General features: G+C 56.3%; 1 protein-coding gene across 1 annotated transcript; it reads right to left on the bottom strand.

Annotated features, from left to right (window-relative positions):
• Positions 1-6932: 6932 nt before the first annotated feature.
• Positions 6933-8865, bottom strand: LOC308508173 (homeobox protein MSX-3-like; the record flags this gene model as incomplete). Its single annotated transcript, XM_081074549.1, has 2 exons — positions 6933-8059; positions 8652-8865. The coding sequence occupies 2 exons, from the start codon at positions 8863-8865 to the stop codon at positions 7647-7649; spliced, it is 627 nt and encodes a 208-aa protein (XP_080930675.1). The 3' UTR covers positions 6933-7646.
• Between the last annotated feature and the right edge of the window lie 3730 nt (positions 8866-12595).

Raw genomic sequence — 12595 nt, 5'->3', positions numbered from 1 at the left:
AGGACAACCTAGAGGACTTTCTAGGGTGCGCAAGGACCAGCCTCGGCTGCCTGGGTCCTATCTTTGGTGCTTGAGGAGAACGCTGATGTTTGGAACACTGCTCCTCTGTGCATGTTCCCTCGGAGACCTCGCTCGTGTCCCTGGCACCCCCTCCTGCACACCGCAGTCTCCTTTTATGGCAGCACATGCCGCTCAAGTTCCGCTGTCCACATGTGTGCTCGCCATCTCACAGGCTGTTCCACTGCTAGTCGTGGGCTCAATGGTAGCGTCACCCCTACCTAGGAAGCTACTTGTTTAATGTCTCCGTTATTCTGAAAAGCAAGGAATGGAAAACTTCAGTGTGAAGAATGTTAGCGATGAAACACCAGTTCTGAGGAGGTGCCTACAAAACCTGCTGCAAAACCTGGGCCTGGTTTACGGGTCACAGTGTTGGGGTCTCTGAGGACGGGGACAGGAGCTGGTCTGCAGGGCATGGGTCACACTGCAGGGCTGGCCGGCATGTGCTCGCAGCACTTGAGGTTACTAAGTTGGCGCTGGTCTGCTCACCTTGGGACGCATGCTCAGCATCCTTGGGGTTATGTGAAACTCACCACTTATGTGGAGACCAGGACCCGTCGGGGTGACCCAAGTTCTCTAGCTAGTGTGTGCAGTGCTCGGTCCCCGCGGGAGCGGGAGTGGGAGTGGCAGGACGTGGGTGTCAGCTTTCACACAGTGAGCGTGGGTCCCACCAACACGTGCTGAGTTCCTCAGAGTCTCCCTTGGACCTAGAGTCCGTGTCCCCGGGTGTCCTCTGAGGTCTGTGCTGCAAACGCTCCGTGCCCCGTCAGGCCTTCTCTCTCTGTCCCTGTGTGCCTGATCTCAGATGGCAGCGCTACTCTTCTCATTCCGTTATTTGGGAAGTTAGGCTTCCTCTAGTTACTATTTCAGTAGTCATCACAAAATTGTAATGGGAATACTTAACGTGTTGGGGTCTAAGATCCATCAACACCTTTCTTTCCCCAAATGGGACGACCATAGACCCTCAGGCCCCACCTCTCATGGCATGTGCACTCTGAGAGTCGTGCATTGTCCCCTAGATTCTGTCCTTGACCCCACAAGACGCCAGTGCTGTGGTTCCCTGCTGTCAGTGTTATGTAGCTCTACCCGTGTCAGCATGTCCTTTGCCGGTCATGTCTTCTTGCCTCTGAGACCCTCCATATGGAAACACTTTCCTCTGCCTACCAGGTATCTTTAGAATTTCCTATAGTGACAATCAGGAGTAACAAATATTCTCAATTCTGTTTGCCCGACAGTGTTTTACGGTCTTGTTCTTGAAAGATGCAGGATTGGCCACAGTGTTGTCCCCAAGCATGGACCGGTGTCATCCCACTGCCTTCGGCTTCCATCGCAGCTGCGAGAACTCAGCCGTCAGTCTCGTTCTTGAGCGGACGGTTTGTCTTTCTGCCGTGGTGGGGTACCTGGCCACCCTGGTCGCTCTTCACTGGCTTTTTATCTAGGTTTTTATCTTTTCAGATGTTGCCTCTACCCATTCTTTGTTCCTTCTCCTTCCACAACAACTAACTCTACGTTATCCATTCTTAATCTGTCTTCTGTGTTTCTTATTAGCTCTTTTGTATTTTCCATTCCTTATGTGTCTTTGCTACATTTTGGATAATTTCTTCAGATCTACTTTTCAGTTAACTGATTTTCTTATCAGCTGAATCAAATGTGCTGTTGAAGTTTTTAACATTTAATTACTGTAATTATGATTTTCAATTACATAAGTTCTATGTTGCTTTTTTTAATTTGTTGGATTTTTTTTAAGCGTGTTTTTCTAGGACCCATCAGCTCCAAGTCAAGTAGTTGTTTCAACCTAGTTGTGGAGGGTGCAGCTCAGTGGCCCATGTGGGGATCGTACTGCCAACCTTGTTGTTAAGAGCTTGCGCTCTAACCCACTGAGCTGATGGGCCGCCCCTAATTTGCTGGATTTTTATAGCTTACTTTCATTACATTTTCAATCCATTTTATTTTTTAAGCATATTAAACTTATAGTATCCGATTAATAGTATCAGTATCTGAAGACAGTGGGTTGGACTCTTCTTTTTTTTTCTGCTGACTCACTCGTGGTACCTTGTTTCCTAGTGAATTTATGATTTTTGGCTGTGAGTTTATATTTCTTGGAACTTTACCTCTAGAATTTCCTGTCACTTCTGGGATCTAACCAAAAATATTAGTATTGGCGTCTGACATGTGACTGGAGGTGCTCCCAAACTACGACCACTTTAAAATAAATTACTAGGTGTAAGTTTTCACTACCAACCCATGTTATCCATAATGTGTTGCCTTAACACAACGTTTAGCCAAAGCAGAACATCTGAGTGATAGAAACAGACCCCTCCTTTCACTCACAGCAAGAGAAATAGAAAATGCACCAAGACACCCTTTCTTATACATCCAGTTGACAAAAATCCTGGGTTTGATGGCACTCTGTTGTCTCGGCTGTGGGGACACGGCATGCCATCCACTGTTAGTAGGGAGGCTGAATGCTGCAGCCCGAGGAGAGTGTCACAAAGCCAACAAAGTCATTTCTGCACTCACCCTGAGCCAGACACCTTGCTTCTAGGGATGTGTCCTGAACATGCTGTGGTGAAAATGCAAAAGACCTACTCAAAAGGTCGTTTATTCAGTAACATGTTTAATAGCTAAAGACTGAAAACCACTCAAGTGTCCCAAGTCCCAGGACAGCCGAGTAGTGTTGAGACTGACATTCTTTGGCATGGGAAAAAGATGTAGATTTAAGATCCGTGAAGCAAATAAAAACCCTGTAGTCCTAAATTTGAATTAGAAGTGTTGCTATGAAGTCATAATGCATATTCCACATTTGCTAAATCAATAGCTCTACTGAAAGCCTGGGTTAGACTTCAGAAATCAGGAGTCAGTGAAGAAAGCTCTGGGCGAGCTTGGGAGCCATTGTCAGGCGGTCGCCGGCCAAAGGCCACACAGCTGGAGCATTAAGAATAATAACTACACTCAAACAAAATGTGTCAAATATGTTTACAACTAAAACCTCAGGGCCGGCCCGGTGGCTCAGGCGGTTAGAGCTCCGTGCTCCTAACTCCAAAGGCTGCCGGTTCGATTCCCACATGGGCCAGTGGGCTCTCAACCATAAGGTTGCTGGTTCATCTCCTCGAGTCCCGCAAGGGATGGTGGGCTGTGCCCCCTGCAACTAACAACAGCAACTGGACCTGGAGCTGAGCTGCGCCCTCCACAACTAAGCCTGAAAGGACAACTTGACTTGGAAAAAAAATCCTGGAAGCACACACGGTTCCCCAATAAAGTCCTGTTCCCCTTAAAAAAAAAAAAGCTAAAACCTCATTGTCTACCTTTGGGAGGACATCAGGAACAGATATCATATTAAAACTGGGAGATCAAGAAAAATAAAGAATTTCTCCTACTTTTTCTGCAAGAACTGTAGGAGTGGTAACTGAGTCGTGGTGTCAAAGCACGTGCTGATGGCAAAAGAGTGACCCAGGCGCTGGGCGTTTCCTGACGGAAGTGTGCCCCACAGCCAGGTACTGAGGCTGGTCTGATTGACTCAGTAGACTCCCTGCAGAAGCTGAGCCCGAGCTTAGGTGGTTTGTTCTGAGAACCGATCCTATGTAATAGGCGTGGGGAGTTGGGGAGAGTGAAAGAAGGAAGGCGGTGTGCCCAGGGGTACATAGTTTGAGTGGCCCCTCTGTGGGCAGGTGCGGCTCCGTCCGTCCACTGGAAACCTGTGAGGAGCCTTGTAGCACGTGCCTCAAGTGTCCACCCAAGATGGAGAGGACGAGGCTCATAGACTGTTGCCCCAGGGGGCATCCTCCCTCCCACTTCCAGGTTTGCGGGCAGTGAAGACAAGAACGAGAGATAAGTGTGTGTCACTGTTCAGTTTTGGCTCCATTTAACAGAAAACCCAAAGGACTGCTCACCGAGGTTAGAAGAAGGCGAGGCCTCCCCTGCCTCCTGCAGGTCCTAGGGCTCTGCCCCCCACCCGCCACACCCCTGCAGCTTTCACCAACCCACATGAAAATAGGCTCACTGGGGAAGGGGTGAGTATGTGGTTCCTCATTGTACAAAATTTCAAGTACGACCTGGAAAAAAACAGCATCTAAATGTTGGCACCACTGGCCACATCAGCTTATGCCACATGGTTCTTTTTCTTTAGAACCAGCTCCCCGGCCCATGCTGGTATTATGAGCCTTGTGCTCCCCCTGGCTGAGGCAGTCAGTTGCCAGTTGTCAGTTGGCCGCTCACAGCAGCTCACGGCAGCTCTCCCCGGCTGCTGGCCACTCATGGTCGCCCATGGCAGCACACAGCAGCCCACACCAACCTCCAGCTGCTCACGGCAGCCCAGCTCCAGGGAGAGCCGGTGTTCACAATCCTACCTGGAGAGGGCGCAGCTCACCGGCCCGTGTGGGAATTGACCTCAGCCTTAGGAGCACGGCGCTCCGCCAGCCTGTGCCACTGGACCAGCCCCAAGGTTATTTTTCTTAATGGTCTAATTGATGGAAATACAGCCTACAGTACAGAATATCAGACATAGCAAAAACAGTGTATGTTGAGGTAAAGGAGACAATGCTTTAAAAGTTAAGATGAAAGTACCACAACTTTAGTCCGTCTGGATAGCGTTATGTGTCATCACACCAGGAAGGCACAGTGTGGCCCAGTTGTACAGAAACACTTCCTGAGGGCACTCAGATTTAGGACGGGGAGGCACTGGGGCCGAAGAGCCCAGCCGAGAGCCAGTGATGCAGAAATGGCCTTTAGTCAGTTGGCATGAAGTTCTGCCCTGTAGTGCATTCTTGTCGTGAAATACTTCATGCGTACAAAAGCGTCTGCAAAACCATATCTCCTGGTGGGCACCGCATCCCCAACACCCAGCTTAAAAAGCCCCCAGTGTCTCATTTTTAGAAGTCACACGAGGAATTCCCCTTCCTCCAGACAACTGCTTCTTTATGACCAGCTGAACTCTAGTCAGACCTTGGCAGTCTGACCCTCCTCCAGAAATACTGACCGAGACTGAGCTGGCCCCACCCTCTGAGTGGTCCACAGGCCCAGGACCTATGGCCTGGGGTCCACACCTGGAGTGGGCTAAGATACACCCGGACTGGAGGCAAGGCTGGCACGGGAGGAACTGCGGCTAGTGAGGGCTGACGCTGTGCCACGAAGGGACCCTAGGGGCCCAGCCCAATCCTCACCCAGGAACCGAGTGAAGGAGCCTGACCAAGCCTAGCCCTGCTCCCTTCTCCAGCGTGACACTGACGTAGGATCCCAGGGTTGTGTTCCAGGGCTCGGGTAGGGTTCTGGTCACCCACACCAGCAAGGCCTACTTGTTATGTGACTCACTTAATGAGACTGATAAGAAACCCAATTGGCACGTGTCCTCTCTCTGGGGTCCTCCACCGTCCCACTCTCCCCACTTTGGTCCTACCAGGGGTCACCCAGGGCCCTCATTGCACAACGCCGTCCTTATCCTTTCCAGACCAAGTGGCCCCTGCACCCCCAAAGAGGTGTGGTCTGCCCTGAACTGCTCTCCCGTCCCCTGGTCCAGGTGGTTTCCCAGGGACAGGGCTGGGGTCTCCAAGTCCACTAGCAGCAGATGAAAGGGCCTGGAGGGGGGCAGGACTCTGTAATTAGAGGTGTCTGTCCTCTGACGAGGGTCGTGGTGTGTGAATGGCTCTGGTAGCTCCTGGCAACCTCGGGGCTTTGGAGACCTTCCATTCGGAAACACATTGGCTGAAGGAGATGGCTGGTATGTGGGCAGAGTCCGGAGTCTGGCCCAAGGTGTTCAGGGACCCAATCAGAGGAGGACAGGCAGCAACCGTGCAGGAAGAAGGGGGTTGAAAGGGTGGGAGAGGCCTCATCTAGACAAGTTTACTTCAGCCAGACACAACCACAAGAGCGCTCTGCTGGGGGCTGTCACACGTCAGGGGCCCCCACAGGCCTCACTCACCCTCGGGTGGCCAACCAGCTCAGCCAGTGGGGGACATGGGTGGGGGGGTGTCTTGGTCAGAAATGGAGATCAGCAGTCCTCAGACTATTTTAAAGGGAGCATTGTCCTGGCTGCACAAGTTGATCCTGACTTTCCTGGTGGGCATCTCTCAGGAACCTCAGGTGTGAGAAGAAGATCAAAGTATTGTGTGGCTTTAAAAAGCAACAGACAAGGTCTGGCAGGTGCAGACGATGGCCGGCTGATGGTGGGTTGTGACTCTCCGATCCCCTCGGCCCTGCCCGCCCTCTCTGGCATTTTTTCAGGGTGGCTCTGTCCCCCTGGTGATGATTGTGACTGGAGTTGGGCTCTGAGTTTAAACAGCACTGCTTTGGGACATGCCTGCACACCTGGGGAGGACGGGCAGCTGCTGCCCCCTTGGCCCTGCTCATCACCAGCCTTCACTTTCCGCAGCTTGCACTTCAAGAACTGGATCAGTTTCCCTCTAAGCTCCACTGAATGTTCATTTTTCCAGGAAACACAGGGAGAAGGATGGCTACTAACAGGCCAGTTAGTGCAACAAGACCTTGACTTACGGACTTTTCTAAGCTGTTTCCTGTGGGGCAGCACCTCAGAGAAAAGCTGCGAGTCCCCGTCCTCGCTGCAGCTCGGACGCGGGTGCGGGCGGGCGCAGGGGCCGAAGCCCTGCGATCCATCCATCCATCCATCCGCTGGGACGTTGACTGTCCCCGTCCTGAGCAGCGGGGCTGGGGTCGGCCGGCGGAACCTCCGGAAAGGCAGACCGCCGTTTTCCTCTTTCGGCGCCCAGGAAACAGCCGAGGCGGCGCGAGGCCCTCGGGACCACGCCGGCGCCTCCCCCCAGCCCGCCCGCCCGCGGCGTCTCTCCGGGTCTGGGGCCCGCGGAGCTAAGCGGTCGCGCTCCAGCCCCAGTCCGCGCCTCTGCCGCCGGCCTCCCTGCGTGGACAGCCCCCACACTCACACTTCAAACCCCACACACACTCAGAGACGCCCCCCACACACTGCACTAGACACAGGCTCCATAGACAGCGTCTGCCTCAGGCTCCCCAATGTTCTCTAGTAAATAAAAACTAAATGAACGCGGGAAAAATTCCCTAAAATAAACGTCGACGTTCGCATTCTGCCACGACAGTAACAAGCTTAGCGAAAGCACTCCGCGCGTTTCGCTTGGGCGTCCTGGCACCAAAGGGTCTTTCTCACTTCTTTGTTGCAAACGATTCCGGGAGGTCTCAGAGCCGGTGGTTCCAGGCGGGAAGGGACGGAGGCGACCCGCACAGCGCCCTCCGAAACGCTTTCGCGGCTGCTGTGCGCAAAGGACGAAGCTCTACCTCGGCCCATTCCGCGGGTGCTGTACGAAGCTAGGTTCTCAGTCTTCAAGGAAAGTTTGTCTAGTAGGAACTTGATTTTTAAAGTTTTTAAATATTTGTAAGACACCCGCAAATAGGCTCTAGGCATCAGTTACAACATTGTATCAACAAAAACAAAAACTGAAAAAACTCTGGAAAACAAAACAAAAAAACCGACGAGACGCGGCAGATTCCGCGAGGACCGAGGCGCGGCCAGGACTTAGCTCCTCGGCGGGACCCATCTCCCCGCCCTGCGCCCGCCCGCCCGGCGGACCCCAGGCCACCGCCGGGTCGCGGCGTGTGTCCAGGCCGCCCTAGGAGAGGTAATACACGCCGTAGGCGGTGACCGGTCGGGCGAGGAGTCCGGGCACCTGCGGCAGGGTGCCCGCAGCGCCGCCGTAAGCGTCCGGGGAGCCGTGCAGGTGGGTGCCCACCGGGAAGGGCAGGGCGAACGCGGGCAGCAGCGGCTTGGCCGCCAGCTTCAGCTTCTCCAGCTCGGCTTCCTGCAGCCTCTTGGCCTTGGCCCGGCGGTTCTGAAACCAGATCTTGACCTGCGTCTCAGTGAGGCTCAGGCTGTGGGAGAACTCGGCGCGCTCGGCGATGGACAGGTACTGCTTCTGGCGGAACTTGCGCTCCAACGCCAGGAGCTGTGCGGTGGTGAAGGGCGTCCGGGGCTTGCGGTTGTTCTTGTGTTTTCGGAGGGCGCAGGGTGGAGGGCTGGGGGCGCCTGGAAGGAAAAGGAAGCACAAAGCGTGCGCTCAGATGCTGGCAGTGCGCTCCGCTTTCCGATACTCCCGGATCCCCTTCGCGGCTCTGTGACCGCGGCCCTCCGAGGAGAGGACACCCCAAACGCCACAGGAGTAAGAGAAGCAAGGCACCGGGAGACGGCGCGGGCATGGGGGAGGAGCACCCCAGGGAGGAGGGAACTCGGCCCACTTGGAGAAGCGGGAAGCTTGGGCTGGAGGCCGCCGCGAGAACTGAGCGGTGAGCGCAGCGGCCAGGGCTCCGCGGAGCCGAAGTTCACCATCGCAGAGACGCACCCGGGGAGAGGGGCGCCAAGAAGCCGCGGGACCGTGGGGTGGCGACTGCCCCCCAGAATAGGGTGGCAGCATGGCTGCTCGCGAAGCGGCTGCAGGGCTTGCGCGCACCCAAGGCTTCGGGTGACCTCAGGTGGGTTGGCTTCTTTCTTCGCACTCAGGCCGGGCGGTCAGTGGCTACTTTCCGAACGTACAAGCGATAGCGCCCCTCCCGCCCTGGTCCTTCGAGCCTGGGCCAGGCGGGCTGTCTCGCGGCCCAGGCCCGTGCGACAGGACACTTACGTGGGGAGGACGAGCGGGCGGCCGGCGGGGACCGGGCCCGGGGCTCCGCAGGGTCCCGCGGCCTCTCCTCCCAGGGCCCCGCGGGCTCCGCCGCCAGCCCGCGCTGCGCCTCCAGCAGCGACTCTACACTGAATGGCAGCCGGCCGGGCCCGGCGTGGCCCCCGTCACACGTCCTGAGCCCAGAGAGGTCCATGACGAGCGACGCCGGGGCCATGCGCGGGCCGGCGGGCGCGGGGCTGGCGGGACCCCGCAGATGCCAAGTGTCGCAGCGAGCCTGGGACTGCCGGGGACTTGGGCGGCGACCCCGCCCTTTGTGCCCTATAAAAAGGCGTCGCCCCTTTCATGAGCCGCTGTCCAATCGCCGCGGCCGCTGCATTAGGGACCTAGGCGTCCATTGGCTTTGCTGCTGGGGTGGAGGGGGCGAAACGGTTGGGAGGGGCGGGGCCGCTGCCTGGCCCCCTGCACCCCGGCCCCCGCCCTCTGGCGCGCCCCTGTCCGGCTCGCAGCGCCCGCCCGCCTCTCCCGACCGCTGCGAGCCTGGCCGGCTCCCCTCTGGTCCAGGACGCGCTGGGGTACCCCGGGAGCTCGCGGAGCTGGCCCCGGCCGCACCACCCGGAGAAGCCCACGGCGGGCATGGTCTGGCAGAGTCGCGGTCAGACCACCCGCCGTCGACCGTGCGCGGATCCTTCGCTGCGCAGAGCTTGGCGCGATCAAAGGCGTGGCGACGGCGCTTCTGGCAGTGTCGCCCCTCTGTCGCTCGCCGGCTGCTCCTCCGCGGCGCCCCAGCCCGGAGGCGGAACCCTCTGCGCGCGCCCGCTTTGGCGCAGACTCTACTCGCTCCGAACCCTGGGGCCGCATTTGACGGACCCCGCGCCTGGACTGGCCACTCGGCTTCCATCGCCTCGAGGTGGGTCCGCAGTGCCCTTAGCCCCGCGTGGCTTTTCAGGTACTTGTAGCTGCCGAGTGTCATCAGGACGGGGGCTGCCCCTCGCGCTGCCCGGACATCCCACGGCCCGGTGCCCGGGCAGCGGCGGCGCCGCGGGGATGGCGACGGCACCGGACCTCCTACCGCCGCGGACGCAGGGCTCGGGACACGGGCGGGGCTCCTGACAGGAGTGCGGAGGCTGTCGCCAGGTGTTGGGTTCACCGTCAGTCTCCCCCGCTCCGCACTTGTTCCGCAAATCGTCGTGGGACCGGGGACCTGGGAAAAGCACTGCCAGGAGGGCCTGGCAGCGCAGGGCTCCCGACAGACCGGGGCGGACGGGGCTGCTCCGGAGACGCCCTGCGCACCCAGGACGCGGGGAGGAGCCGAGGCCGGCAGAGAGCTGCGCTCACTCGGGTCCTTTTCCCAAAACTGGACCAGTCTTTGGTTTAAAACCTTTTTGGGTCCTGCAGACAAGGGGCCGCTCTGCAGTCTCTCCCTATGTTTTAGAATAAATCATGAGATTGTTTTGCCGGTAAGACTCAATGTTCTACTAATATCCCAGAACACAGAAACAGCAACCTCAATCGATTTATATTTATTTTTTGAAATACCAAAGTTGCTTTACTGAAATCCAGCTTTGGGGGACAGTTTACCGTCCAGCTCAGCCAGAGAAATTCAATTAGAAAGTTTTCTCTCCATGCAAATTTAGAAGCTTGGCGGAAGAGGCCCTGAAACCCGCCCTCGGCCAGGCTTCGTGTCTGGCTGGATCAGCTCTTTCTGTATTCCAAGATGGATTGCCCCTTTCTAATGTAATAAAGATGTTCTGGGTTGATTGAAGATAATTGCATCTTTAAAGCATTTTCTTTGAAGGCCTTTCTCCTGGTAGTTTATCTTCAGCAGGCTACTCACCGGGAGTGTTTGAAGAAGAATTTTAATAAGGATGACAACCAGCTGCCCCAGCCTGGCCCACATCCGCTCAGGACGCTGGCAAGGTGGTGTCTGGGTGGGTGTGTGGAGGCCTGAGCTGTGGCTTTGCTTGCCTGGGGGAAGCTTGGGGTTCTGAGTGCCGACCTTCAGGACAGCCTTGCCCTTCCCTGAGGGTGTGTGAACTAGTGTCTGTTCCTCCCACCAGAGCAAGGCTGGGCCAGTGCTGAGCAGGCGCCCCCACTGGCACCTGCACCAGCAGGGGGTCGGGGAAGGGAGGGAGGATGCTGGCGAGGGGAGAGTCTCAGGCTTGGGAGCTTGGCTGGGAGAACTCAGATCCCAGCACTCAACACCAACAGGTTTCCAGCACAGCACTATCTCCAGTCCCCAGGGGGGCCTGGCCAGGACAGGCCCTGGGAGAGGAGGCCGGCCAGTAGTGCTAGGGGTGAGAAGGGACCCCACTTCTGTCAGCGTGGTGGCTTTGGGTGCAGAAACCCACATCCCATGTGTGAAGGTCGCCTGGATAGTGTCTCTGGCCACCAAGAGGGACAAACACGCCTGTAGGCACTTGGCCTCCCACAGCCCAGGTGTGCTGTGTGGACAGGAGGCTGGGCACAGCTGCCTCTTCTTGAGGTGCTGAGACCCACTCTCCCCATCTGTGTCCCAGGTGTGCCTCTGAAATGGCGGCCAAACCCCGAAGACTGATCCATGCACCCACATGTTGGCAGATACTGTCCCCAGTTTGAGTGGCAGTATCTCCCACAGTGAGCTGCTGCTGGCTCTGAGTCCTGAGGGGACGGAAGTTCAAGCAAAGGCCCAGTCGTGTTTCTTTCCTATGTTTCGGGGCCTCTTTTGGTACTGTCTTTGTAGAGAACACACAGACCCTCAGCTTCCAGAAATGAGTGGCGATTGCAGACAGGAGATGTTTGGGAGCCTGGCTAGGGCTCCACAGTGGAGCCAGTGCAATGAGACGGTGCTTGACAATGGAGTTTGTTTCATAGGATTTATGCAGCCACTGGACAGGACTAGAACAGAAATGCCCTCTTTCCTCTTAAATCTTGGTGGAGGTGGGTGTTTGATGCTGGGGATGTGAGGTCATGGAAAGCCTGTGCCAGAGAGCGCCCTGGGATGGAAGAAAACGATTGGCCCCTTTTGGATATGGATGACTCATGTCCAGTTCTTGATGGGAAAAAGCTGGGCAGACTTTCTCTGCTGTCTAATGGCCAGTGGTGATCAGCAGTCTGTGCACAATGGGACCAGTGCTGGCCTGCTGTGCGGGCAGCTGACTCCTGGGTCTCTCTCCAGAGCAGGGCCACGTGCTCCAGGCCTCTTCCGTAGGCTGTGCCTCCCAGACGGTAACCTCCGAGAAGCACGTTGGGCATCACCAGTGTACCCCTCCTTCTCTGTCGCTGTTGTCAGCTGCAGCACTGGACAGCTTCCCATTCATCTCGAAAGGTGGGGCCACTCCCCTCCCCCAAGACATTTGTGTTGGAGTCTTTGACTTTTTCCTTCTCAACTTGTTGGGAAATTGCTCCAAACACAAATAACACTTTACCGATGACTCTGGCCAGGGAGGGACCACTTGATGTTAGCTCCATCAGCTGGCAGGTGTGCTAAAGGGGGTGTAGGTGGGACATGAGGTCCTAAGGTTGGCGAACTGTCCTGCTCCCACTCGGCCTCTTGCCTTGCAGAGCTGAGCCAAGAGGCGGCTGGTGCACCCATTGGCTGTGTCAGCGGGGGTGGGGTGCTGTTTCCTGGGGAACTAGCTGTTGGGGTTCCAACTGCAGAGACTGGGTGGGGCTGGAGGGCCTTGAGTGGGCACAAGGACAGCAGCAGACCAGCTGAAGGGAAGGGCTTGCCATGGGTCCAGGTGTGGGTGGAGCAGGTGGCTGGGAGAATAGTCTGAAGCTTCACAGGTGCTTACAGGATGCCATTTTGGGATTACTGAATTGTTAGTATTTGTTTTATTTTGAGGATTTTCAACTTTTCTTTGGAGATGCTTGAAACAAAGGAGGGTGTGGGGTGGGAGAAAGCAATGCCACTCAAGGGAAGATAAGAAGCATGCAGGATGATTTTGGAAATGGGAGTCAAGCTG

This window comes from Rhinolophus hipposideros, assembly GCF_964194185.1.
Source record: "Rhinolophus hipposideros genome assembly, chromosome: 15".
In the NCBI taxonomy this organism is placed as follows: Eukaryota; Metazoa; Chordata; class Mammalia; order Chiroptera; family Rhinolophidae; genus Rhinolophus; species Rhinolophus hipposideros.
This window is presented reverse-complemented; position numbering and strand designations above follow the sequence as displayed.